This window comes from Dunckerocampus dactyliophorus, chromosome 16, assembly GCF_027744805.1.
Source record: "Dunckerocampus dactyliophorus isolate RoL2022-P2 chromosome 16, RoL_Ddac_1.1, whole genome shotgun sequence".
NCBI classification, from domain to species: domain Eukaryota; kingdom Metazoa; phylum Chordata; class Actinopteri; order Syngnathiformes; family Syngnathidae; genus Dunckerocampus; species Dunckerocampus dactyliophorus.
The window spans coordinates 7,390,621-7,416,364 of record NC_072834.1 but is presented as its reverse complement, the minus strand read 5'-3'; the positions used below and the strand labels follow the sequence as shown (position 1 = coordinate 7,416,364).

The 25,744-nt window shown below is 40.7% G+C and overlaps 1 protein-coding gene across 4 annotated transcripts in view; it reads left to right on the top strand.

The window, feature by feature from the left end:
• The window catches only part of LOC129168645 (disks large homolog 4), an 89,110-nt gene extending 63,958 nt beyond the window's left edge, over nt 1–25,152 (top strand). For all 4 annotated transcript variants that reach the window (XM_054754124.1, XM_054754123.1, XM_054754122.1 and 1 more), the window contains 19 exons: nt 6,055–6,108; nt 7,614–7,664; nt 8,227–8,351; nt 10,472–10,641; nt 11,763–11,899; nt 12,946–13,090; nt 14,141–14,276; nt 14,360–14,516; nt 14,606–14,708; nt 14,780–14,894; nt 17,935–18,111; nt 18,295–18,337; nt 18,413–18,443; nt 19,063–19,110; nt 19,222–19,323; nt 19,595–19,767; nt 19,845–19,957; nt 20,057–20,148; nt 22,422–25,152. In XM_054754124.1, coding sequence (XP_054610099.1) covers nt 6,055–6,108; nt 7,614–7,664; nt 8,227–8,351; nt 10,472–10,641; nt 11,763–11,899; nt 12,946–13,090; nt 14,141–14,276; nt 14,360–14,516; nt 14,606–14,708; nt 14,780–14,894; nt 17,935–18,111; nt 18,295–18,337; nt 18,413–18,443; nt 19,063–19,110; nt 19,222–19,323; nt 19,595–19,767; nt 19,845–19,957; nt 20,057–20,148; nt 22,422–22,528 — 2,079 coding nt within the window. In that variant the 3' untranslated portion in view covers nt 22,529–25,152. The remainder of the gene's footprint in view (nt 1–6,054; nt 6,109–7,613; nt 7,665–8,226; nt 8,352–10,471; nt 10,642–11,762; nt 11,900–12,945; nt 13,091–14,140; nt 14,277–14,359; nt 14,517–14,605; nt 14,709–14,779; nt 14,895–17,934; nt 18,112–18,294; nt 18,338–18,412; nt 18,444–19,062; nt 19,111–19,221; nt 19,324–19,594; nt 19,768–19,844; nt 19,958–20,056; nt 20,149–22,421) is intronic.
• Nucleotides 25,153–25,744: the final 592 nt, after the last annotated feature.

Genomic DNA, 25,744 nt, shown 5'->3' with positions numbered 1-25,744 from the left:
GACTGTATAACATATATATAAAATCTAACCAATAAACTTTGAAAGACTATTGTAAATATCCATGATTAGTATTTCACATTCACTTTCAAAGTTTACAGGTAATCAACGTACTTGATATCTCTATTATATTCAATATGACAATAAAGATAATTACACATAATTCCACAATAGCTGTGTACATAACCGGAGTACCGGTAATATGTCAAAATAGCTATGTGGCGTTCATTGGGACACACAGTTCATGTATTACGTCCAGTTAGCATTTGCTATCAAACATTACAGATGTTAAAAGGCAACATATTAAAAATGTTATGTAGAACAAAAGTGTGGAAAGGTTAAGCTACATTTCAATATTTCAGTTTTTATTATACATTTTTCTTGTACATTTTCTTGACTGATTCATTGATTGATTGATGCAGGGTTAATAAAAACAATCTTCCTGAGACTTAGTCAACTACACTCAGGATCTTCCACTGTTTCTACTCCGTCAGTTCAACCTCAAAGACCAGATAGGACAGCTCTTGTCTTACTAAATACAACAGCTCTTGTCTGAGGGGTTGGTGCAGGATCCAAAGTATTTATCCTGTAAAGGTAGAGGCATGCCCGAACAAGAATGGCAGCCAAGGATACACCGGAATCGGGTCCTATGCCGACTGTCGTTTTGCACCGCAGAAGAGTGAAGCCATTATTGTCTTGGGTGTGTCTCTGCCTTTAGAGCAGGGGTGTTCAAAGTGCGACCACGGGACCATTTTTGGCCTGCGTTTGTTTTGTTATCGGCCCTCAAAACATTTTATAAATTCAATTACACAAGAAAACTTCCAAACAACAAAAGTGAAAAAGGGCAGTAATTTTACAACATATGAAAATAAAGTCATAATATTAAAAGAAAAAACATTGTGTTAAGCAATATGTCGTAATACTCTGAGAATTAAATATCATTTTTGTTAATGTTAAAATATTAAACAATGTTAAAGTCCTAACATGAGAAACCAAAAAATGTATAAAGTTGCAATTTTTGGAAAATGATGTTAGAAAAAAAATTTAAAATTACAAAAATAAAGTCAAAATATGGGCCACATAAAGTCACAAAAAATATAAAATAAAAATACGATAAGGTTGAAAGCTGACATGCGGGCTGCTTTTTTCTTTAAATATATAACTTGTTGGCATATCTATATGGGCTCTTTTTCAAAATGTAAAATATCAAAGTCGTCCAAGTATTCTTTGATTTTATCACATGCAGCCCAAGCTGGGAAAATGTTTGGACACCCCTGCTTTAGAGGATATGTACTACATTCTACACCAACCCCTCAGACTACAGCTGTCACATCTAGTCAGATTAGAGCTGTCCTGTCTTGTCTGAGCATGAACTGATGAAGCCTGCTTGGATGAGAAGCAAAACATCTTCAAAGACAACCTGAACAGTCCAGCTGCAATGAATTCAACGCCCTGAGAATACAAATGACCAGCATGAACGAGAATATTCACGGGAAGGCCACTGTTCCTACTGACTCAAAGTCAAAGTAGAACTTGCAGGCCTTCTCTCACAGCAAAGTTATGTCTGCTTGTCCTTTCAAGTTCAGACGCAGAATAATTCCGCCTCCTCTTGCATCACCACGGTGGCCATTATACAGAAAGACAGGCAAGTAATTGCCATCAAACTTCCCTCCTTGCTCTTCTTTGCCTCAGTGCTGGGGTGGGAGGGGTAAAGTACAGTATAGCTGCAGAAAACATGAACTGCATTTCTCAGCGAGCAGCAGTGGAAAGACACCGCTATCGCAACCCGCTGATACGGATGATGGAGGACGTGAGGGATTAGTGGCTTTTTTTCCCCCCACTTTGGATGGGTGACTTCTTAAGACAGGACGACGAGGACTCGGATAATAGCCAGCCGTATCAGGGATGGGGAATTTGTAAAGCTGAAGCTGTTGGTTTGGGGGATAAAGATGAAGTCTACGGTTATGAGACAGCAAGAAAGAGGACGACACTAATTGGGCCACGGTCATTACTGATGCGCATGTTCTGTCTAAAGCTTTGTTGAGTCTAGTGGTTGAGGATGGAGTATAGAACTATATCATTCTTTTGAATCAAAGCAATGTGGATGCTATGTGGACTTTGATCTATATATGATTTTTCATTAGGGCTGACAAAGCGTTTTTGAAAACAAGTCCTTCCACGGAAACTAAGTGGGTGTCATTTTTGAGAGGTGGGCAGGGTATACAGTACTCCTCAGAATAATTCTGCATTTAGTCGTCTGCACTGAGCCACAATGTTCATGACTGCATGGTACGCTAAAAAGATGGGCTGTCAGCTCCTCAACAATGTGCGGAAGTCCAAAAAGCGACCACGCCATAAGTGGGTATGTTTGGTTTTCATGTTTTATTATCACTGTACTTGTTTAAACTGATATTAGTGAGGGGAAGTATATTGGATTATGGAAAGCTAAGACTCTTAAAATCATTTTCACTTTCAGCTTTTGCCTGTCAGGGGTGGCTACAGCGAGTCCATCGCATCGCTGCTTTTTGGCTTAGTTTTCATGCCGGATGCCCTTCCTGACGCAACCCTGGCCGGGAAACCAACCCATGACTTCTGCCATAAAAGGCAGACGCGTGTAGCATTACACCACCAAGGATCTTAGATTGTTGGTCACATAAAGTATGTCTTTTTTAATTCAGCATATTTCCTCATATAGTGGTCAGGGGCACGTATTGACTCAACCACAGAGGAGACAGGCTGTTATTAGTGAGACACCTTTATTTTTATGTTGGGGGGGGGGGGGGAAGAGGTCAAAACGATCATGATAGATTATGAATTAAGACTAAAACAGTAATGTGTGCTTTAATATCAAAGAAAAATAATCTGTCAATTTTTATGAGACATTTGGGGGCACCTGGAAATCTCGGGGCTCTCAGCAATTGCCGAATAGTAAGTCCACTCCTGGCCATGTCTGCCCTTTATGTTGTGGTAAAAATGTCCACTGTAAAACGTGTTGGTATTAGTCATATAAAAGGTAATTAAAGCCACCATGTTATTTTTTTCGTGGGGCAAGACGGCATCAATTTGAGGTGTGGTGTTTATTTATTCAAGTGGACAGCCACAGTGAGTAAGTGGGGCGTGGCATCTATTAAAGTGGGGGTCACTGTTTGAGGAAATGCTGTATCACAGGCTCCATGAGTAATCTTGGAACAAAAAATAAATAATTCTGAGTCAAACTGTAATTATGTAAAAAGTGCAGTTCTGTGTCTTTAATATTCTGGCAAATGCGGAGGTGGCGGCCAGCTGCATACACATTAATGTACGCTGCCACCCTTTTCCCTCTACATGCAGCATTTAATAGGGGGCCAATAAGTGAGCAATCTGCTTAATTTGACATCCAAATTAACCTCGGCCCTGCCATGCACTCGGCCAGCACTAAAATCAGCACATATAGCTTTATCAAATTGTCACAACAGCATGACCCAACTGGCCTGGCACACACAAGTAGACAATACGAAAATGCCCTTCTCACACGTACACTCACACACACAGCTTCTCATTTCCACGCACTTAGCCCACCATGTCCACCATGCTATTATCTGACTTGTTCTGGCCCAAATGAAAGGAAAAGCAGCCGCTACAGTACTGCCCAACACCATCATACTTCCCATGATGCTTATATCGTAATTGTTTCAGTAATTCACTGCGCATTTAAAAGGGAGGGAACCATTAACTTGTTGATTATTTAATGGGCCTTCCAACTGTGAGGTGTGCAATTATGCATTAAATCACCTGTCTGAAGTACGGTTTGGGGTTAATCTCGCTCAGGTTCTGACAAGATGCCCTCACATGAGTAGGGACGTTGACTCCATTTAGGTGATTGATGTTGTGATTACCATTCATTTTGAAAACATCTGTCATTTTGAGTGCTACTTGTTTTTGTGAAAATAACACATGCACATCTGCAGGAGCATGTGCATGAAAAACACGGGCAGTGTTGTTGAAGCAGCAAGATTCTCTGTAAAACCCCCCTGAGGGAAACTGCCTACACACTGTTATATATCTGCTGGCGATACTCATTATTTCAGCCCTTTAGATAAGATAAGTTTGACGTAATGTTCAACAGCACACACTATGCACAAGTGCAGGTTGGAGGCTGCAGGAGACTTGATTTTTTTTTTAACGTTTTGTACGGACCTATTTCAAGTTGCTAGATTAAGACATTTATCATCAGTGTGAGGGTGACAATGGTAGCAATCCTCAAGTTAATGATTTTAGATTGGGCTTTTCGCCACTTTTTTTTTTTTTTTTTTTTTTACATGAAAATGTAGCAAAATGTGAATAATAACTATAATTAGAACTTCCGCTAGGTCCGGTGTGACCATTGTACAAACAGTTAAGCACTTCAGTGGAATATTTTCCAGCAATATTATCATTAGTGTGTGATCCCAGTGCTCAGGTCCAAAGCCCTGCGGCAAACTACAAAAATGGTGGATATGCTGTACTGAAAACAAAAAAGCGTTTTCAGCCTTAGCCAAAATATTCGGAGGGAACCCTAATGCATTTCTGTGAGAAGAAGTTGCAATGGCTGACATATCTCTTCAACATTGCGTGGAAGTCAGCAACAGTACGTCTGGATTGGAAGACCGGGGTGGTGGTCCCCCTTTTCAAGAAGGGTGACCGGAGGGCGTGTTCCAACTATAAGGGAATCACACTCCTCCCTGGGAAAAGAGAGAAGGGTATGACTGTTAGTCGAACCTCTGCTACAGGAGGCGCAATGTGGTTTTCGTCCCGGTCGTGGAACACTGAACCAGCTCTACACTCTTGCAAGGGTACTGGAGGGTACATGGGAGTTTACCAAACTGGTCTACATGTGCTTTGTGGACTTGGAAAAGGCATTTGACCTTTAAAAAATGTCTGGATCCAGACGGTGATCTGGCTCACTCCCAAAATTGAATCAGCTCTTCCATTTCCCATTTCTGACAATTCCTGAAAATTTCATCCAAATCCATTCTGAGCTTGTCAAGTTACTTTGAACACAAACAGACAAAAAAAACAGATAAACGCTTGCAAAAACATAACCTCGACGGTGCGCTTGCCTTGCGCTTGGCGGAGGTAAAAAACAGACAAACAGATACACGAAGGGGAAAAACATAACCTCTGCGGTGCGCTTGGCGGAGGTAACAAACAAATAAACGCTGGCAAAAACATAACGTCCGCTCTGCGCTTGCGCTTTGCGGAGGTAATGAAGTGTTATGATATTCTATAACTGCGCCCAACACTCGTTAATTTATTTACTGTACTAATGTATGCTTAAAAGTGATTGTTTCATTTTTATGTTTGCCCAGATGGCTCATTTCTAAGGGGGTGCAAAAAATACATATCATAGTGTCAGATTAATACAGTTAATATGATTAGTTTTATTGAAATCTGGAGCTATGTTTTGTGTGATTTGTGTGTGTGTGTGTATGTGAGTGTATAATGCTGTAAACTGTCTTGGTCAGTGAAGGTCAGCGGGCTGATTTTTATGCCACTGCTCTCCAAGCACTATAAATGCATGCCGTCTTTGACATAATAAGCCATGGAACATGCATGCAAGACTGTAGTGGGTGCATGACAGTGGGTTTATAGCCTCTAACACATCACACCCTCGGAAAGAGGGTGGATCTTTGTGTATCTTGGAAAGATGGCATAAGGAATATAAGAAAGAACATACATGCATGCATGCTCTTCAGTCTGTTAGCCGTGATGGACAACTACACCCAGTAAGTTACATGTCATGTCAATGGCAATGCCACTCCTTCAGCATCAATAATATAAGGTGGACTAACATGAGAGTTAGCATGAATTATTTCTGTGGTCTGTCATGAAAAAACAATAGCAAGCTGGATATTAATCTTTATCCTGTAGCAACATGGCAACCAGACGGAAGAGGGGGAAAGCAGTCTCATTGCTAAGAGGAAAAAATGGCCATGACTCTGGGCTGTGATGGTAGATTTCATGGATATGATGCTGACAGCCACCTAGTTTGTGCAGTTATTACATAATGTAACGTACATTTTTGCTCTCTGCCTGCAGGGAAATAGTCCTCCTGTGGTGGTGAACACTGACACACTGGATGGATCGCCATATGTAAGGGTCATGTCTCATCTCCATGACTAGGACTGTCTCAGCCATGTTACACCAGGTTAAAAGGGACTTACTCCAAATTACATTTTTTGAAACCAAAAAATATAAGAGCACCATTGCCGGCTAGCATATATTATCACTTGGAGTTTAAAAGAACAGATTGTACAAAATAATGTCTGTGTTTTTCACAATTACAAAAAAAAACTGCATAAAAATGGGCGTAATCGCTCAAAGAGGTGATCAACAATTTACATTTATGTTATTGTTATGATAGGCTAAACAGTTGTCCCTCGCCACTTAGCAATTAGAATTTTCTGACTTCACCCTATCATGGTTTTTCAAAAGTATATTCATTAATAAATCGTGCAGTTTCATGGTGAAACAAAAATACATGCATATTGAAGTACATTTGATGTATTTTCTGCCTAAATTAAGCATTTCCAAGCGTAAAAATGGCTAAATTAACTAAAATACATATATAAGGCATTCAGAAAAGGCCTTCAAAGACGCGGTCAACATGTAGTATTCTACCCGTCAGTAATGCTACTGTAATGTTCGGTGAAACACACAAACAAAAGACTTGATTTCTGGAACAGCAGGCTTTTATTGCAGGTGTGCATTATCTCACAACAGGCAAACTCAACTCTGAAACCCTGACGTCATTTCCTGTCCACCCGCTACTCAGCTCCCCTCAGGAACACATTTATAGCTACACACAAGCATGAGTCTTATTTATGTCTTAAATGGCTTATTTACTCTTATTACGTCTAATATACTGGACAATACAAGAGCAAAGGTTAACATATGGGTGTTAGTTCATGTCTAGAGGGCTCTTAATAATGTTAAAAAACGCATTTAGAAGGTCATAAACAGGTTTTATATGCTCTAACTACAAAAATATTTCATTTATAAATAAGTAATCATACTTTGCAGAAATTCACTTATCATGGTCGGGTCTGGAACCAATTAACCGTGATTTCCATGCAGTGATTACTGTACATTCAATGATAGCTAACATTAGGAGCTAAACTTTGCCAAATTGCTATCGTTAGCTGACAACAAACATAACCCGTTTGCGCGTATAACTTGTGGAGGAAAGAAGAACAAGTTGGAACAAAGAGTGAAATGCAAAAAGGCATTTTGAGGATTAACAAAATGGGGCTCCTGAAAGAAAGGCTTTCCACACACTATATTTTTGTAGCACTACAATGGTGAGAAAAGTTGTTTTCTAGGTCAGACTTAAGTATCTTAAATTCCATCTTCCGCAGGAACGTCCTTAATTGCGGAGGTAATGCTAATGAGTGGATGAGTTGTTCAGCCAAAAGGCAAACTGGACCAAAGAACAATGTGGCTGTTCATCAATCGAGTACCTTCCAAGTTCAAAATGATTGATACATTTAGTACATTCCCACCCATCCTTTACAGTGTCATTGTCACCGATAATTTTAGAAATTCTTTCAGATCCTAGTCTCTGTTGTACGTCAGTTAACTCAAGTTTATCTTGGCAGGTGAATGGAACAGAAGGGGAAATCGAATATGAAGAGATCACACTGGAGAGAGTAAGTCTCGCAATGAATTGAGTTGAACTGAATGACAAACTGCTTTGTTTCATCAAGCTGAATCACTCGTTTTTCTTCCTCTTTACAAGTCATTTTAGAAACTACACACTGATTCAGTCTAAAAATCCGGTGCAAATACTGTCCCCTGCTCTCCTTGAGTTCGCATGAGTGAGGTGCCAGAGAACTTCAGGGGAGGCACAGCAGCTTGAGAAAAATAAAGACACTTATTTTCCAAACCTGCTCAGCTAACTCCATGTGTGTTTAAAGGTCAATGTCATAGATATTGAGAGTTTTTACGGCGAGAAGAGTCTGGGGTGAGCAGAAAACAACACAAAATATGCGACAGAAAATAATTTTGAGGAAGCTTGCTATACTAGACTTTGAAAACTCCTAATTTAAGGATATATTCCAACCTCTCTGAACCTGACAGTGAATAGAAGCGATGAAAACATGATAGTTGCATGATCCTTACAATCTCCATGTGTTCCCTAAAGCCACACTCAAGCGCCTCTAGCGTGATGAATTATTCACTGTGTGTTTTTGCGTGTAATTGCTACTGCAGGGGAACTCAGGCCTGGGCTTCAGCATAGCAGGGGGAACAGACAATCCCCACGTGGGCGATGACCCGAGCATCTTTATCACCAAAATCATACCTGGAGGAGCTGCGGCTCAGGATGGGCGCCTCAGGTAACACACGCGAGGCTTTACAATGAACACCACTTACAGAGCATACAGTAGAATGGTGGGAGGGTTAGCCATCTTGGCTTTCTGGTGTCATTCTGTGTGCACAAATAGAATGACGTTATTGTACTTTTATATGATTGTCGTATTGCACTGAAGGGTAATAATAGGCCTGTCACTATAAAAAATTTTGCTGGACGATAATTGTCCTACAAATTATTGCCGATAAACGATATTATTGTCAACATTATTTGGGAAAAAAAAATGTCATTAATGTAACGATAATATATGGCATAATGAGAGTACACCGTATCAAAAGCAATACACTTGAATTCCTCAAGAGTATTTAACATTGCAATTGGAATGTCAAGAGCTTTAACATAAAATGAGTTAAACAATCAAACAACATAATACATTAAAAAACAAAAAAACCTATGAAAATGAAATGGACTCAGTCGCTTTTCACAAAAATTGCTTCATCGCCACTACTTTCCAACAACGTATGGGGTCGTCTCTGTTCATGGGCTCACCTTGTTAATTCGGTTTAAAACCGAAATATTCTGACACTGGGGCTGTGGCATTCGCCTTAGAAACCATCGGTTTTGTGCCTTCATTTATATTTGCGTTTGCTCGCTTGCAGGCTGCAGCACTCTCTAGCAGCCCCGAATCCACCCACTGGCACAAAGAGACTGAATGACTGACAGGAGGGCTCACTCACTCCATTCATTCCGCTATAGAACCAACGCACCCAAGTGTTGAGACAGAGGCACAGAGTGAACCCTCTTGTCATCCAGCCTGTTTGGTAGAGAGAGAGGAGGAAAACAAACATGCAAATGTCAATTTATCCAGGCCGGCAAAATTATTAACTTCATTTTTATTTATCATGCGATTCATTGATTTATTGATTATCGTGACAGGCCTAGATGCTAAAAGTGCATACAAACACAATTCTGGGAAGTGGGAAATAACTGTAAAAAAGGGTTTCTACCAATGTCAAAAAACATAGCTGCCAGTGTGAGAAGCGATCATTTTAATGTTATCAGTCCTGACAACAAGCGTAATCGTTTTGGCAGCTTTGATCATTTTTTGTGTGTGTTAAATGGTGATATCTACTATAACCGTTGATATAGTCTTTTAGTGTGCTGCAAATTATATGTGACGACAAATTACTGCATCTAGGTGAAATCCCCCAACTAGAAACACAGTGTTCCAAGACATTTTTCCGAGTAGAGGATCAGAAATTTCCCATTTTTCTGGAATGAAACTTTCTGCAGTCGTCAGCAAATACTTGAGTCTGACAGAAAATGAACAGCCTAAAATGACATGGCTGTGAAATCAATTTCAAGCACTTGAATGGAAAATAGTGATAAGTGAAGTATTTAAACTCTTGGAGCAAAGCAATGTGTACATTATAACATGGATATTAAATTCTAATTTCAAATACAGCTTTTCTGGTGCAGATAGGCAGACCTTTGATAACCCTTGTCATCATTAACTAAACCTGTGTCAGACTGGCCCCTGAGTTCAGTTCAAAACTCGGAATTGCCTAACATATTTGCAGCAGATTCCTAAAAACAGCAGAGCACTTGTCATATAGAGGATCTTTGAGCAGTATTTTTGTAGCAGGTTCCAAAAAAACACGCAGCAGAACGAGCAGAACGCTCTTGACATGTAAAGGGTCTGTGACTCGTGTAAACATGTTGCTTTTAATTTCCTTTATGACTGCACAGTAACTATGGACACATTTAGGACTACTGTATATAGCCATTTGGTGAGGTAGCATTTCAGGGATGACAGAGCCAGAATAAAAGGGAAGGGAGAAGTCACACCCCAACCCCGGTCCTCAGCTTTCTGAAAATGTGACACCAGGACAATTTAGTTGAAAAGCCCTGTTGTAGGAGCACATATAGCTGATTCTCAGACAGTTCAATGTGCTCTTCACAAAGTCCTTTTGATGGACTGGCCACCAGTCCAGAGCGTAGTGCACAAATGGGATAGATTCCAGACTTGAATGTGACCCTGAACAGCATAAGCAGTAGAAAATGGATAGAACTTGTGAGGAAAAATCTGAACTCATCTCATGTTTCCCTGCTTAAAACTTGCCCCTTTTGTCTTTCCTACATTAGTGTGAACGACTGCATCCTATTTGTGAATGATGTTGACGTACGGGAGGTGACACACAGCCAGGCTGTGGAAGCCCTTAAGGAAGCAGGTGCTATAGTCCGGCTCTATGTTCTCCGCCGGAAGCCAGCAGCGGAGAAAATCACTGAAATCAAGCTTATCAAAGGGCCTAAAGGTATGTGGTGGTTTGGACTGGTGTACGGTGCTGATACCTTTGTGTGGGTTTCAGGATGCTTTCGAAATGGCTAAACTGTACTGTATATAACTGTGGTATTTACTAGGGATTTTGTCCGATAATATCGGCTGATCAACGTTATCGAACGATATTGGCATAAAAATTAGATATCAGTATACATTTTTTCTGATAATGATATCGACATGAGAGTGCCGATGTTGTACTCCACACAGCAACAAGCTTGCTACCTCAGTACGTCCACAGTGAAGACATATTTCCAAGTTTTGCCTTTGGATTGTAAATATGCAATTAACAATGAAAGCACGAGACCTGACATGAGCTTGAGGGAAGAGCTGCTACCTGTATTGGTATATGTTGATACCTGTATGCTGGACATTATCAGTACAGTAATCCCTTGTTTATCACAGTTAATGACCTGACCATGATAAGTGAATTTCCGCGAAGTAAGAAGTAGGATTATTTATTTATAAATTGAATGTTTTCATAGTTACTGCATCGAAAACCTGTTAACGACCTTCTAAATACATTTAACATTATTAGCGCTTTCTAGACATGAAACAATCCCCTATAGTCACCTTAACACTCGTATTATCCAATACAGTAGACATAGTAAGAGAAAATAAGACATAATATAAACACATTTTAGTTCCTTGTTGTTGTTGTTTTTTTTTAAACTTACTGTACAGTACTTCCTGCAGTGGCTATTGTCTCATCAATGTAACATTACTGACACCTAGTGACCAGGGCAGAATACTACATATCATCACATCTTTGAATGCATCTCCTGAATGCCTTATATTTGCATTTTAGGTCTTTTAACTCATTTTTATCCTTGAAAATGATTCATTTCGGCAAAAATATGTAAAATTTACTTAAATATGCAGATTTTTTTAACTAATAATAGGCAGTATTCAACCACAAAATGCAATGATTAATATATATTTGAAAAACCCATGATTGAGCAAAGTCGCAAAATTCGAAGCGCAAAATGGCGAGGGATTACTGTGTATAAGATATCAGCCAGAAAACCAATACCGAGCACCTCTACTGCAGTATTTACCCATACCTCCTTGGGTCCCTCCTCTGTCTCCCTTTCTCAGGATTAGGTTTTAGTATTGCTGGAGGAGTGGGAAACCAGCACATTCCAGGAGATAACAGCATCTATGTCACCAAGATCATTGAAGGCGGAGCAGCACATAAAGATGGACGTCTGCAGATTGGGGATAAGATCTTAGCGGTCAGTCACTTATTTTACATCCCTGATCATATATGATCATATTGCTCGTAGTCTTGACTCATGCACAAAGAGTTGAGCTAAACTACAGATGTAATTTTCATGGCTTGAAATTGCATTCATAAATATGTTAATATATGTGTGGGACGGGATTGAGACATTATAGCTGTAGCGTTTCTGCCATCTGCTGGAGAAGAGAGGCTACAGCAGCTGAAGCTAGGGGCTACACCGGCAACTTCAAAATGGGTCTCCTGCAACACATTAGCACTAAATGGGATGTGAAATATGATCATTAGGAAGCTGAACAATAAAATAATTTTAATGTTTGACTGTGTAGATTAAAAGTGAAACAAAGTAAGAAAAATGTACCTGCAACTGTAATTTTGTACTTTTTTTATAGCCGAGAGCAGTGCTTCTCGAATACTGGGGAAGGGGGAAGTGTCGGGGTGGGCGAGAGAGCTAGAGGGGACTTTCGGTATTAGTGCAGACCTGCCAACATGTATGAATTTCTCGTACTCAGCATGCAATATCACTCTTGGATATGCTTGTATGCTTCACTGCTCTCCATTTTGTTGCATTTCACTGTTTTCAGTTTCGTGTTCAGTCTGTACAGTACAGATACAGTATATAGATATCAGTTTCTCAATAGTGTTTCAAATCGGGGTGGCGCAAAAACATTTCTCTCCCACAGTGAGGGCATATTACCACATGTCTAAACATGCTACTGTTTTGCTGGCAAATGATATCAATAAAGAAAATCAACAAGATATTAATGCAAGATAATGTATATTTTTATTAAATTGGAATGTGGTGGTTATATTTGGGGGGTTATATTGGCTGGATCAGATTTTTGCGGGGGTCATGACCCCCGTGTCCCCCGTGCAAATTACGCGCTTGCTTGTTATTGTTCCTCCTGCACTCTGATTGCTGCTATTGATCTAGTTTGTCTTGCCTTGATTAGAAATGCTGAGAGGCAGTGCGAGTCCCTCGCGTCTTTCACGTGGTCTATTACAACGATATCAATTGTGGTCGCCTGTTTGCCGAATCAGGTGAACAACGTGTGTCTGGAAGACGTCATGCACGAGGATGCGGTGGGGGCTCTGAAGAACACAGCCGAGGTGGTGTACCTCAGGGTGGCCAAGCCCAACAACCTGTTCCTGACCAACTCCTACAACCCTCCCGACCTCACCAATAGTAAGTCTGAACACATGACGTCAAGGTGTCTTCATATAAAAACTGAGTATCGCTCAGTTTATGTCCACATTCCAAAAATGCGTGTTAGGTTAATTAGCGACTCTATATTGTCCACAGGTGTGAATGTGAGACTGAATGGTTGTTTGTTTATATGTGTCCTGCGATTGGCTGGCGACCATTCCAGGGTGTACCCCGCCTCTCGCCCGAAGTCAGCTGGGATAGGCTCCAGCATACTGCGAGCCTAATGATGAGGATAAGCGGCATAGAAGATGGAAGGACATAACTTTCGCTTTCTAAGTTACTGCAGATGAATGTGGCCAAAATTCAAAGCTGAGATGTACTGGTTCTTACAGCTCTTTTTATAAAGGCAGTTTTGCTTTTTCATACAAAAATGTTTCTCTTGGGCTGACTCCATTGCTTGATTTCAACTCTACTCTTATGACAAGAAAATAAAGGAAGCAATAAAAAGACTTTTCGATGGGGACTCATTTCATGATTCAATATATACTGCAGTGTTTCCAATACATTCGTTTATTTGTGGCGGCCCGCCATGAATGAATTTGGACAGCCACAAATAATATTTTGGTGCCACCTGTTCGCCCTCACTTACAGTATAGGCACATTATAATGGGACTGAATGTCGCTTGTCACACCGATAGCATCATAACTCTGCTTCTTAACACACCTCATAAGTACCTGGTCTGCCAGAGAATAAGATGACGTAGCAGAAGGGATTAGTGATTAGTGATATTTAGCTAGTGATATTTTAGTGTTTTTTTTTGTTTACTCACTTTGTCTCCCACAGCATCCATAAAAATTACACACACATGCAATATTGCCAATTGTGCAAATTTGATGATGAAACTTGCAACCCAAAGCCACAAATAGATTGCTGTCCTGTGGGAAACACTGCATAGCGTAAAAAAAACGGTCTTATGTATCAGTAAGGTTTCTAGTTATGAATGAAATGGAACATGAAAGTAAAGGAGTGAGTGCAGAAATAACCTCTTCTCGCTGCATTTAAAGCCTCCTTGTGATTTCTTCATCCAGCGTATTCCCACATGGATACTGAACTCAGCCACCCCAACTACCTTGGCTCAGATTACCCGCAAGCCCTCACCCCCACCTCGCCTAGCCGCTTTTCTCCTGTTCTGCACGGCCTGATGGGAGACGATGATATCCCCAGGTGAGCAACAGTGCCAGAAAGACATAATCTAGTTTAGTATCCCATGTGGTTACGGAAAGTTTATTTCCCTGTTTCTTTTCTAGAGAGCCTCGCAGGGTTCTGATCCACCGAGGCTCCACCGGTCTGGGATTCAACATCGTTGGAGGGGAAGATGGAGAGGGGATTTTTATCTCTTTCATCCTGGCAGGGGGCCCAGCTGACCTCAGTGGAGAGCTGCACAAGGGCGATCAGATCCTCAGTGTAAATACATGTTGCCCACTTCTCGCCCAAATAGAAGAGCCCTACTAGTCATAGTATGCTTGTTAACATCTGAGCTATGTGTGCATCAGGTAAATGGTGTGGACTTGCGAATGGCCACGCACGAGCAGGCGGCAGCAGCATTAAAGAACGCTGGCCAGACGGTGACCATCATCGCTCAGTACAGACCAGACGGTAAAACCAAACCCTCAGCACAAACTAAAGACTTCATTTATGATGCTGAAGATAAGATTTGTCCCTTTCAGAGTACAGTCGTTTTGAGGCAAAGATCCACGACTTGAGGGAGCAGCTGATGAACAGCAGCATGGGCTCTGGCACGACCACGCTACGGAGCAACTCAAAGAGAGGCTTCTACATCAGGTACAGCTCTCACAGTGCAAAGTGGTGGAGTTGAACACAAGGTACTATGTGTTGTAGTCAAGACAAAATACACCAAGTCAATCGAAACTTTTTGGAGTTAAAAGTTGTTGAAGTGGTCTTAATTAAAGGTCCCTTGCATAATATGCGTCCCCAGTGGGGGTGCCCGTTTCTGAGCACCCCCACGTGTGGAGACAAAACATGCTCAAATTATGGATTTTCATGACATTCTAAATGAAAACTCCCATTTTTTTTGTCACCACCCCCATGTGTACACCAACCACTTTACGCAGGGCAAGAAAAAAAGCAGCCTTGGCTAAATGTCTCTAAACAGCGACAGAGGTGGGAGCTGTTAGTTTGATGATTGTGTTTTTCTGCAGCAAATATGCTAACAGCTAATAGCATGATGTTGCTGCACTGTCTGAGACATTTGCATTAAAGCTATAGACACACAAAACGGCGTGTTCCCAGTAGGGCACTTTTAAAGTAAATTACCGCACCAAGGCTACATTTTGAGCAACACACTTTCAATACACTATTGTAGGACCTCTGAGGCCTATTTAAAATAGTTGAAAAATAGTATAATATTTGACCTTTACGACAGGTCTTGAGAAAAATCAATCAAAAGTATACTACAGGGCACACAATGGCTTAAATGGATGTCTTTTAGCGTTATAAATTAATTCTGCTGGATTATGTCATTTTCTTCTTTCGTCCTAGACAGCGTGTGGGTAGTATAATCATATGCTAATTCTGATCCTATGATTGCCTCTGGGAAGAATAATTTTAACAGTCTACTGCTGGTCATTATCACAAGCATAGGCATAAAAGTGTCCAGTATGGTGTTGTAATTAAGTGCTGAAATGGACGGCATTCGGTGCATGTGTGCATATTACAAAACAGGGTTAAGTGCATTTGGCATTTTGAAAATTTGAACGTTTCAGTAAATTATCAATCCCTTTAGCAATCATATTAAATATGTAAATTAAAATAGTGTCTTGTGAAAGCTTCTTGCACATTCTAACCAACACTTAAGGCACCAAGAATCAATCATTATGGCTTCACGTTATCTTCCAATGTTACATTACATTACAATAGTGGACTTATTTATGTTAGTGGACCCTTTTAATAAGGTAAGGACTGTATTTTTTGGTGGCTTGAGTAAATATGGACTCCACGCATCTCGCAATAACGCAGGAGAACCACGTGGTTTTTCTTAGCCAATCAGTAAAGAATAAGGAAAAAGTTATACAAATGCAAATATATTCAAATATAATTAAAGACACTTATGTGAATAATAAATGATTAAAACACTGAAAATGGCAACAGCATTATAATATACTGCAGTCATTTTTCTAAGGTTACCATTTTTAATTATGCTGCCTTTTACGAGTGCCTAATAAATAATGTAATACAATACTTTTATTATAATAATCACTACACATAACAAGCTACACAAAAGAAGCAGAAGAGGCAGTATTTTACATCAAAAAAGAACTTAAATGTATAAAAATAACTAGATCTTACCTTAAGAACATCCTTATCGTTCATGTGGGCTCCTAGCAGCATCGTTGCCACGACAAGTCACATGACAAGGGTGTGTTTTGATGGCCGCCTGTCAACGAGTCCTGAGTGTCGATATTGTGTGTCCATTATGGCGTCCCGTTCCTCATTTGAAACGTCTCATGTCCACATTGTCTTCAGCATCTTGTAACCCGCAACGTAGTTTTTGTTTTAACTTGAATTCTTAATCTGATGCGATGTCACCGTCAATATGGCCGCTGCTGGACCGGTGAGGTTAGCTTCCGCCGTCGAGCTAACATTAGCTAGCAGGTTAAGCTCTCGTCGTTTCAATGTGATTAAGCACTTCATGAAAAATGCATGTCCTTTTCAAGCAGGAGAACGTGTCAGCTGTACTTCAGAAGAAGTTCGCGTCACTCTTTGAGTTAATAAGGCGATAATGAAGTATTTATTATTCCTACGACTCTTGTCAAACGAGTGGCCGTATGGAACTGTGTCACACAGTCACTAACGCGGCCCGCCATCTTGGCGTCTATATATCCGACTAGTTGTTTATTTTTTTGTAAAACTTCCTTTTTGGTTTTATAATGTGAGGGAGGTGGATGGTGATAATATGTACGTTTTTAAACGTTTTAAATAGAGTAGCTGGCTCATCACGTGATATCATTACAGCAAAAAAAAAAACCCTGATACCAATGTGAACCGTTGGCAAAATTGTCCATCGGACATCCCCTATTTTAAAGGATAATAGCTGTGTGTATGTATTTTATCATGCATCACTTTAAATTAGGATATTTTAGTACAGTGACCAACAGTTTCAAACAGGAAGCGACATTCACACAAATCCCAAAACACACAAATACCATAAAACAAATGGAACGGAAAATGCTGCAATCACATAAACGCTACAATATTAAAAAAAACAACAACAACAGCGTGAAAGAAAGGCTGCAAGTTCACAGACCAAAATGGAAGTTTATCATGCTACCGGGGGAAAGTACATGTCGTACATGTAGTCAATTTCACTCTAACAAATTTAAATTTGCCTTTATATTATTTAGCCTTGTTGCAGGGTTGAAATAATTATTCAAAGAGAAGCATTAATGACATTGCAAAAGATTGCTTTATGGAATAAAATCATGTCTCTCATGTGGGTCCCTGTCCCCAAACGATACAGCCATCCATTTTCTGTCACGCTTATTTTCTATAACGCTTGTCCTTTGGGTCACTCTCAGTCACGGGTGAGCTGGAGCAGAGCCCCGCTGTTGTCGGTCAATCACGGGCCACTTATAGACAAGCGACTGTTCACGCTCACGTTCATATGGACAGTATAGAGTCTCCAATTAACCAAACATGCATATTTTTTGTACACCGGACATTCTGAGTAAGAGATGTGCCAGCATAACTGTAAACCCTCATCTCCTGACTGTGAGGCAGACGTTCCACCCGCTACTGCCTGTCCCCAAACTATTGTTATATAAATAGCTTTACAGGATTAACTTGAGTTATTTTCATTTCTCAGGGCTCTGTTTGATTATGACAAGACGGCAGACTGTGGCTTCCTCAGTCAGGCGGTCGGCTTCAAGTTCGGAGACGTGCTCCACGTGTTGGACTGCGGGGACGAGGAGTGGTGGCAGGCGCGCAAGGTCAGCCCCCAGAACGAGGCTGAAGAGGTTGGCTTCATCCCTAGCAAACACAGGTCAGACACACACTCTTCGCCTGGCAGCATAACAGAAAAGACAAACGCTTGTGTAGTTCAGTTCTCATCTAGTCAACTGTCCAATGACTGTCCATTCATAGTAAAAATGTAACAGCCTTTTTGAACAAAATGATTTCAAACCCTTCTCTTTCTCCTTTAATTTGTGGTTCTTAACCTTTGCAGGTTGGAAAGAAAAGAGTGGTCTCGTGTCAACACCAAAGAGAGGGTAAGTTCATCGGAGCTCCTTGACTCAGACTGACTCATTTAGAGTGTGTGTAAAACTGTGTTCTTGTTATTGTAGGATCATGGTCGGGACACTTTGGGAACGCAAGGTAATTTGCCAACTTTCTCCCAATTAATTAGCAGCAAGAGGGGAGCATGATTTGGGAATACAGGCATAGCTATACTGTATATTTTTGCCATTCTGTGAAAACGCATTCATGCATTTTATGAATACAATATGACTCACGCTGTAAAGATGGCAAAGTATACTTACTATTTTTGTGTCAAAATATAGCATTTCTCTGTATCATGTCCACAGCATTGATGCAAGGGTTTGTGCGTCTGCTTTTGCAGCCGTGCTGCATCTGATGCTTTACAAAGAGTAAAATAGTTAAGTCCCAATGTTAACTGACTGGTCCCACTGATTGAGAGTTCAGAGCACTAGGCACCGAGCTAAAACCCAAAGCTGTCAACCTGTTGTCCAGCGCGACTCTTAAGGTATCAGTGAGTAAGGTTTACCAACGTACGTTTGCACGGCTGCACCAGCTGGAAACCGTTACACAAACATACATTGGTGCATTTTTTATTGTGTTTATAAATAATAAATCTTATTCGGTACAACACACCTTTACAAAAATTTGTTTGCACTAATTTGGCAACATAAACCTGAGTGCTACATTATGATGGCAAAAATAAATCGTACTGATTGCTTCACTGATCTGTCACCAGGGAGAGATAAAACCTCGCACAGTTATGAGACAGTCACCCAAGTGGAAGGTAAGGCTGTAAAGTAATATGTAAAGCCCATTACTTTAGGTAATAAAAGTTCATTTTCATTGTCATTTCCCATTTCTGAATGTTCGTGCTCTCTTGTCTCTTCCTGCTTAGTTCACTATGCGAGGCCCATCATCATTCTGGGTCCTGTGAAGGACAGGATAAATGATGACCTGTTGTCTGAGTTCCCTGATAAGTTTGGCTCGTGTGTCCCACGTAAGTATTATGCTGTCAGTCAAAAACATGGAGCTGCTCTGCCGCCTGCAGCCATTTTTGGGAGCAATCTGCATAATGCTGTCCTCACTTAGATGTAATTTAAGTCAATTCCAAAAACTTTATTTGTCCCTGGAGGACAATTAAAGGCACATAGACAATGTAAACACTGTAACAACTGTAAGCAAAGGTAACTGAAATTGCTGTCATTGTGTGATTTAAAGAGGTGCTAAGGCATGAGGTGTTTTTTGAAATAGTTTTGCTCTCTTGACAGATACCACACGACCCAAGCGGGAGTATGAAGTGGATGGGCGGGACTACCACTTTGTGTCATCGAGGGAACAGATGGAGAAAGACATCCAGAGCCATCGCTTCATCGAAGCTGGCCAGTACAACAGTCATCTGTACGGTACCAGCGTCCAGAGTGTCCGTGAGGTGGCTGAGCAGGTGCGTAGGCAGCAAAAACTCTGTATCAAAACTTAATTGAATACCTTGTTTTAAGGGTTGTTTTTGTGTACAAGCAGCAAGGGAAACATTGTATTCTGGACGTGTCGGCCAATGCTGTACGACGACTACAGGCTGCTCAACTTCATCCCATCGCTATCTTCGTCCGGCCTAAGTCACTGGAGAATGTTCTGTATGTACCCTCAAATTTTTGGTCTTTGAACATTTTGTTTTTTACTTGTTCCCTCTGGAAGAGAGTGCCATAACAGAGGATTTTTGCTTGTGCGAACAGAGAGATTAACACTCGCCTGACAGAGGAGCAGGCCAGGAAAGGAATGGACAGAGCCCTCAAACTAGAACAAGATTTCCTCGAGTGTTTCTCAGGTAGGAGAACAACAATTACACACGGTAACTTGATACATGCCGCAACTGCTGCAGAGTCTCCTATAGTCGATGAATGCATGGTTTACAAAAGCAAATAACCACCGGGGTCTCTACTTAGCCATGTCAAAAAACCTTGACATTAACAGCTCTGGCAGTAGACAATCTCCCAATGTAGTTTTTTTATTAAGTCCACAAGATGACAGTAGCTGCATTTGGAGTATCATGAGTGATCAGCATCCAGCGGCTTTATCTACCTCTCGATGCACCATGTTGCTTGCGCTACTCAGCTGTTGGCACACAAACACAAACCTGACTTCCTTGGCAGAGGTAATACTGACGTGTACACGAATACAGAGACCAGTTGAAGGTGCAAAGTTTTATCTGTGTGCATGACTTTCATGCTTGCCAGTAAATTTGGGTTATGGCAGCGCCAGATGGTAAACGTGAGCTAAAGCATCTGCATTTGCACCTCACTGCACTTTTACTCATAAAATTGCTCCATTTTATGCTTGAGAGGTTTTCAATACACTTTGTACCGATTTCCAGTTCATTGCAGGAACTTATTTGATCACTCCAGATGGCCGTAATGTGTGGGGGTTTTTTTTAACTCCACCAACAAAATGTAAAAAAAAAAACATGCACCTTTTGCAACAATGAACATCACATTTACATTTTTGCTGCATAACTGAATGAGAGGCTGCCTGACTTGAAAGAGTCTCCAATGCATTTTAACATTTGATGAGACGTTTTCAGGGCAGATCACAGCAGCTGCTGGAATATAAATGATCTCAGAAGCGATGGGTACATTTCACTTTTGAACTGATACGGTATCAGCCCGGTACTTGGGAATCGTTAAATTTTCAGTAATTTTGCGTGTGTCTGTTGTAATAAATGTTAATTTGTTTAATAATAAAAATTCCCAAATTTTTCAGTTCAACATTTATTTCTCAATATATAAACTTTAACAAATATATCTAAACAACATCCAAATGTATTGTAACATTTCAGTTGTTTAACACATTTCTTCAACATGAAAACCCTTAAATACACCTACGCAGTGTTTTTTCTTAATAATGCACAAAGTTTGGTTGTTCTTGAGCGTTCTTGAGCAACATTGAGCCTGTTCAGACCTGGCTCCATTCGACGAGAGCGACAGGCTCAGAAGCCACTTCTCTGCATTAATTTTTTTCCCTTTATTAGGAACTCTAATACTTTTTCCAAAATGAACAATTCCCATATGCGAGAACAGCGCATGTGTGCGGCATTTTCACTCTGACTTCACTTGGCCTCTCACTATGAATACACCTGTTTGCCACCCACGTGCATGAGCTAATGTCACGTACAACCCAGCAGTCGCCTGCTCTTCCGCTCCCTCACAGACACAAGGATACTTGGAGGTGCCAAAACATGATACTGTTTGATTTTACGTGCATCGGTGCTTGGTGGTACCGACAGAATTCGGCTGGTATCAAATTTGGTACCCATCTCTAGATGTCACGCATCTACAAATATCCAATAGTCATCCCTCACCACTTGGCGGTTCGAACATTGCTCTCTCACTCTACCACGTGATCACAAATGATCACTGTTTTGTGATTGACTATGGCCTATTACAGTGTATTAGTCCAAAAATATTGAAAGACAAGTCTTATGTAGTATTGTGGTCAATCGGCGTCAGTAAAGTTACACTGATGAGACATTACATCACCTTAACACTGCTTGGAAGTCAGCCATGTCCAACATGGCAAAGTGAAAACGAGTTCTCCTCCCATTCTGTGTGGAAGTGGTAAGTCTGTGGCTTCTTATGTTGTCCTTCTTCCCCATTCCGTTTGAAAACCTTTCTTAAGTTTAGAATAAATAAATTGGAGGCTAACTTGTTAGCTCGGTAACATGTTATGCTTAGAGCAGCGTCCATCTCTTGTGTCCCTGCAGTGATCCCGTAGCATGCACATAAGAGTTGCACAATGTGATGTAAACAAAGAATAACAGGAACGTAAAGGTGACTATAAGGGTGTTATTTCATGGCTACAGGGCTGTAATGATGGTAAAAACCGCATCGAAAGTCATAAACAGACTCTAACTATGAAAATATTCCATTTATTAATCTTGAATCCTATTTAGCGGAAATTCACTTATTGCGGTCGGGTCTGGAACCAATTAACCACGATAAACAAGGGACAACTGTAGTGTCTGCAGTTTGGTTGCAAGTCTTGAACTGAATTCTTATTTCTGCGTTCCTCTTTAACTCCCCCCCTCCCCGTGTTGTCTTGCAGCTGTTGTAGAAGGGGACAGCTTTGAAGAGGTGTACCACAAAGTAAAGACAGTGATCGAGGAGCAATCAGGGCCTTACATTTGGATTCCCACCCGGGAAAGGCTGTGATGCCCTCCCATCCTCCATAAACAACCACCAACCGACATCATCCTTCACCTCCAAGCCAGCCTCGCCTGCCGGGGCCGTCCTCCAGAAAAGTCAGTGCTTTGCTGAAGAAGACAACAAAAATACAGATGTGACACACTGAGAAAGATACCAGGGAAAAAACTGAGAGTGAGAGACGGGTGCTGATGTGTAATTAGACTGCAACAGACTTAATTAGTTTTCCACTTTCAGGAGGGAGGGCCAAGTGCTGAGGCCATGTTCACACTTGGCATTGAAAAGCCATTTCACCCAAAACAGTTGATTTAATGGTGTCAGTAAGAGGACCAGTACCAAACAGCCACTCTAAGGAAGAGCAGAAATGTGCTTTTTTTCTAGCAAAAAATGAGCAAATGAGAAGTCCAATGAAAGTGATTAGTCTTGATATTCTCAAGATGCCTTTTGATGTCAAGTGTGAACTGATCTGTCTGAGGGAAACGAGACGCGGGTCTGAGCAGAAATGAAAAGGAAGGACAGGGTGACCCAGCAGGATGGACCCTGAGGTAGTTTTTATATCACCTGTTGGCTTTCTGTCCTCCTATCAGCTCTGCCTTGTTATAGTACAGAAATGGTCTGAACATGGTGCCCATATCCTGCTGAGTCCTCCATGACCAGGAGTCTTCTCTTGGCCTCTTTTTCTGAGGGAGAACAACCTCAGTGGCGGATCACCTGTCAAATACTGCAAGGCATTATTATTTCAAAGCAGTGAAAATGATTATTCAGAGAAGAAGAAACCTAATATGCTGAATTTGTGCATGCATCCTCAAAGACAATGGAAGGACAGGACGCAAAACAATGAACGCTGTAAGTAAAAATCCTTTTAAAAGAGGCAAAGTCGAACTGGGGAGAGTTTTAAGCATGTCTTATGGTGAAGAAGAGAGATGCGGTCATGTGATGTGGTCACTTGTGAGTAGAGCAGAAACTCTGACATACATTTTAGCCTCTTATGCACACACGCACGTCCACACACACGCGTGCACCGACAAACACACATAAATGTAACCTCAGCTGCACACCCCTCTGCAAAGAGGGCTGTTCTGGTCACAAAACCCTGGATGAATGTTACCTCTCTGGGCACAAACAGCAGAGCTTGAACGCACCGCAACCGACTCACCCGTCTCTCTTCCGAACCAGTCCCTGAAGCCACAGACATTCACACTGTTTTCCAGTGGTTGCGCTAAAAGCCATGGTGTCATGGTATATGTGTGTGTGTGTGCGCGTGCGTGTGTGTGTGTGTGTGTGTGTGTGTGTGTAAACACCTTTGTGTGGAAGGTACAGGTCTTCTTTTACTCTCTCGCTTCCAGTTCTACTCTGCTTTCTCCCTCTTGTGACCACACAGATTTAAAGCTCAGTCACAAATAAATGGTCTATATATATAAAAATATAAATATATACACATATATCTTTTTTATGACAATTTCTAACAGGACTATAGTCTGTAAAAAAAAAAAAAAATCTCCAAACACGTTGCATTAGTTCATTTGGTTGAATTTGTAGTTTGGTTTGTGGACTTTACTCACACTCCTATTTTATTGCGGAAAATAGCTACACAGAAATGTTGATGTAAAGTTGACCTTACTTGTCATATGTTGGAAGCCAATGGGAGCATATACGGTGCAGATGTGCGAGTCTGTGTGCAGGTGCACGTGTGTGAAACGCTGTACGGGGGCGACACATGCACGTGTGCATCAAATATAAATGAGCCCATGTGAGAATATCTATCCTTTATAACATCCACAATCAGTACTAATGTATAATAGATAAATGGGTGGTGTGTACGCGTGCCAGAACGAGAGAGAGTGTGAGACATGCACATGAAGATGTAGTGCAATATTGCTCTGATGTTATGCAATGAAGGTTTTATGTGTGTCCAGAATTCAAATTATTTATTGCACTGACGGCATTGTGTGCCACGGGGTTAAAAAAAAAGGCTAAAAGCAAAAGGATTTTAAGGTTTTATGAGCATGTGTTTGTGTTTACTTCTTTTTCATTTTATTGCTGAATTCTAAGAGTGGAAGTATTGAAGTATTGATTGATCGGTCATATTTATTGTTTATTTGTGCACACTGGCGGAATTATTTATTTATTTTGGAATTGTCGCCCAGTCTCAAGTCTGTATATTTTTATATTATTTTCCACATTGAAAGAGTTGTTGAGGTAACTTGCTGTAAATATGATGCCGCGTGGCTTTAGATTTAGCCATGGACACTACAGAATTGATGCAAAGTATTCAGTCCAACAGCCCAACATAGTGACATCTGCACACACACACATACACACACACACGCACACAAGGATTGCAGCATGCATCCAGTCACATCCACAAATTGAATATTAATGTTTTCAGTTTGTTTATTTGAGGGTTCCGTGTATTTCTTAATATCTCTCTCAGTCATCCATATCATAGTGTGATATTCCTTATTTTAAAAATAAAAGTATATTAGTTTTTACAGAAAAGACTAATTATAACAAAGTCAAATGACGCAGAAAAGTATATTTAACGATGACAATATCAAGCAAATTAAAATGTTCCAGTTCAGTGAAGCGCTTGTTGTAAATTAGCTATGAAATAATAAAAATGAATTTAAAAATGCTTTCTGAAAATGGACTCGGAATGTACTTGTGTTTTGTGTCGATGGTTGAGTGTACAACCAGTGGAGGGCGCTCCTTGCTTCCCCTTTCCTCTCTTGCTTCTCCCCTGACTGCCACCTCAATCTCAGCAAGCACTTTCTCCAAACAAAAGCACACACTGCTGAGGACCCTGGTGAATACAGAAGAAACAATAGTGTGTGACCGTTTACTTTACTCTCCCTCCTCGCATGCAGCACTCCCTAATCCAATGCAACTGAATGGTGGGAAAGGACACAGAAAACATGAAACCTGACATGAAATGTGGCATCTAATGCAAAGACCTGTTTTCGCATTTTAAAGCTCTGCTTCGAACCTCCTTAAGATCCAACAGGCTAAATGTAAATCTGCTTTTTTTCCAACTGGTCTTAACATTTTCATCAAGATTGTACAGTATACGGTACTGTATTCCCTTTTACTACATAAAATGGGTTTGTTTGAGCAAAATAAAAATAAAGTCGGTAATGCAAAAATAATTACAAGCAAAAACAACTACTGGGTCTCATTCAAATTCTTCGACTTTTGCCCCCAAAGGCCTTCTTTGTCCAAGAATGT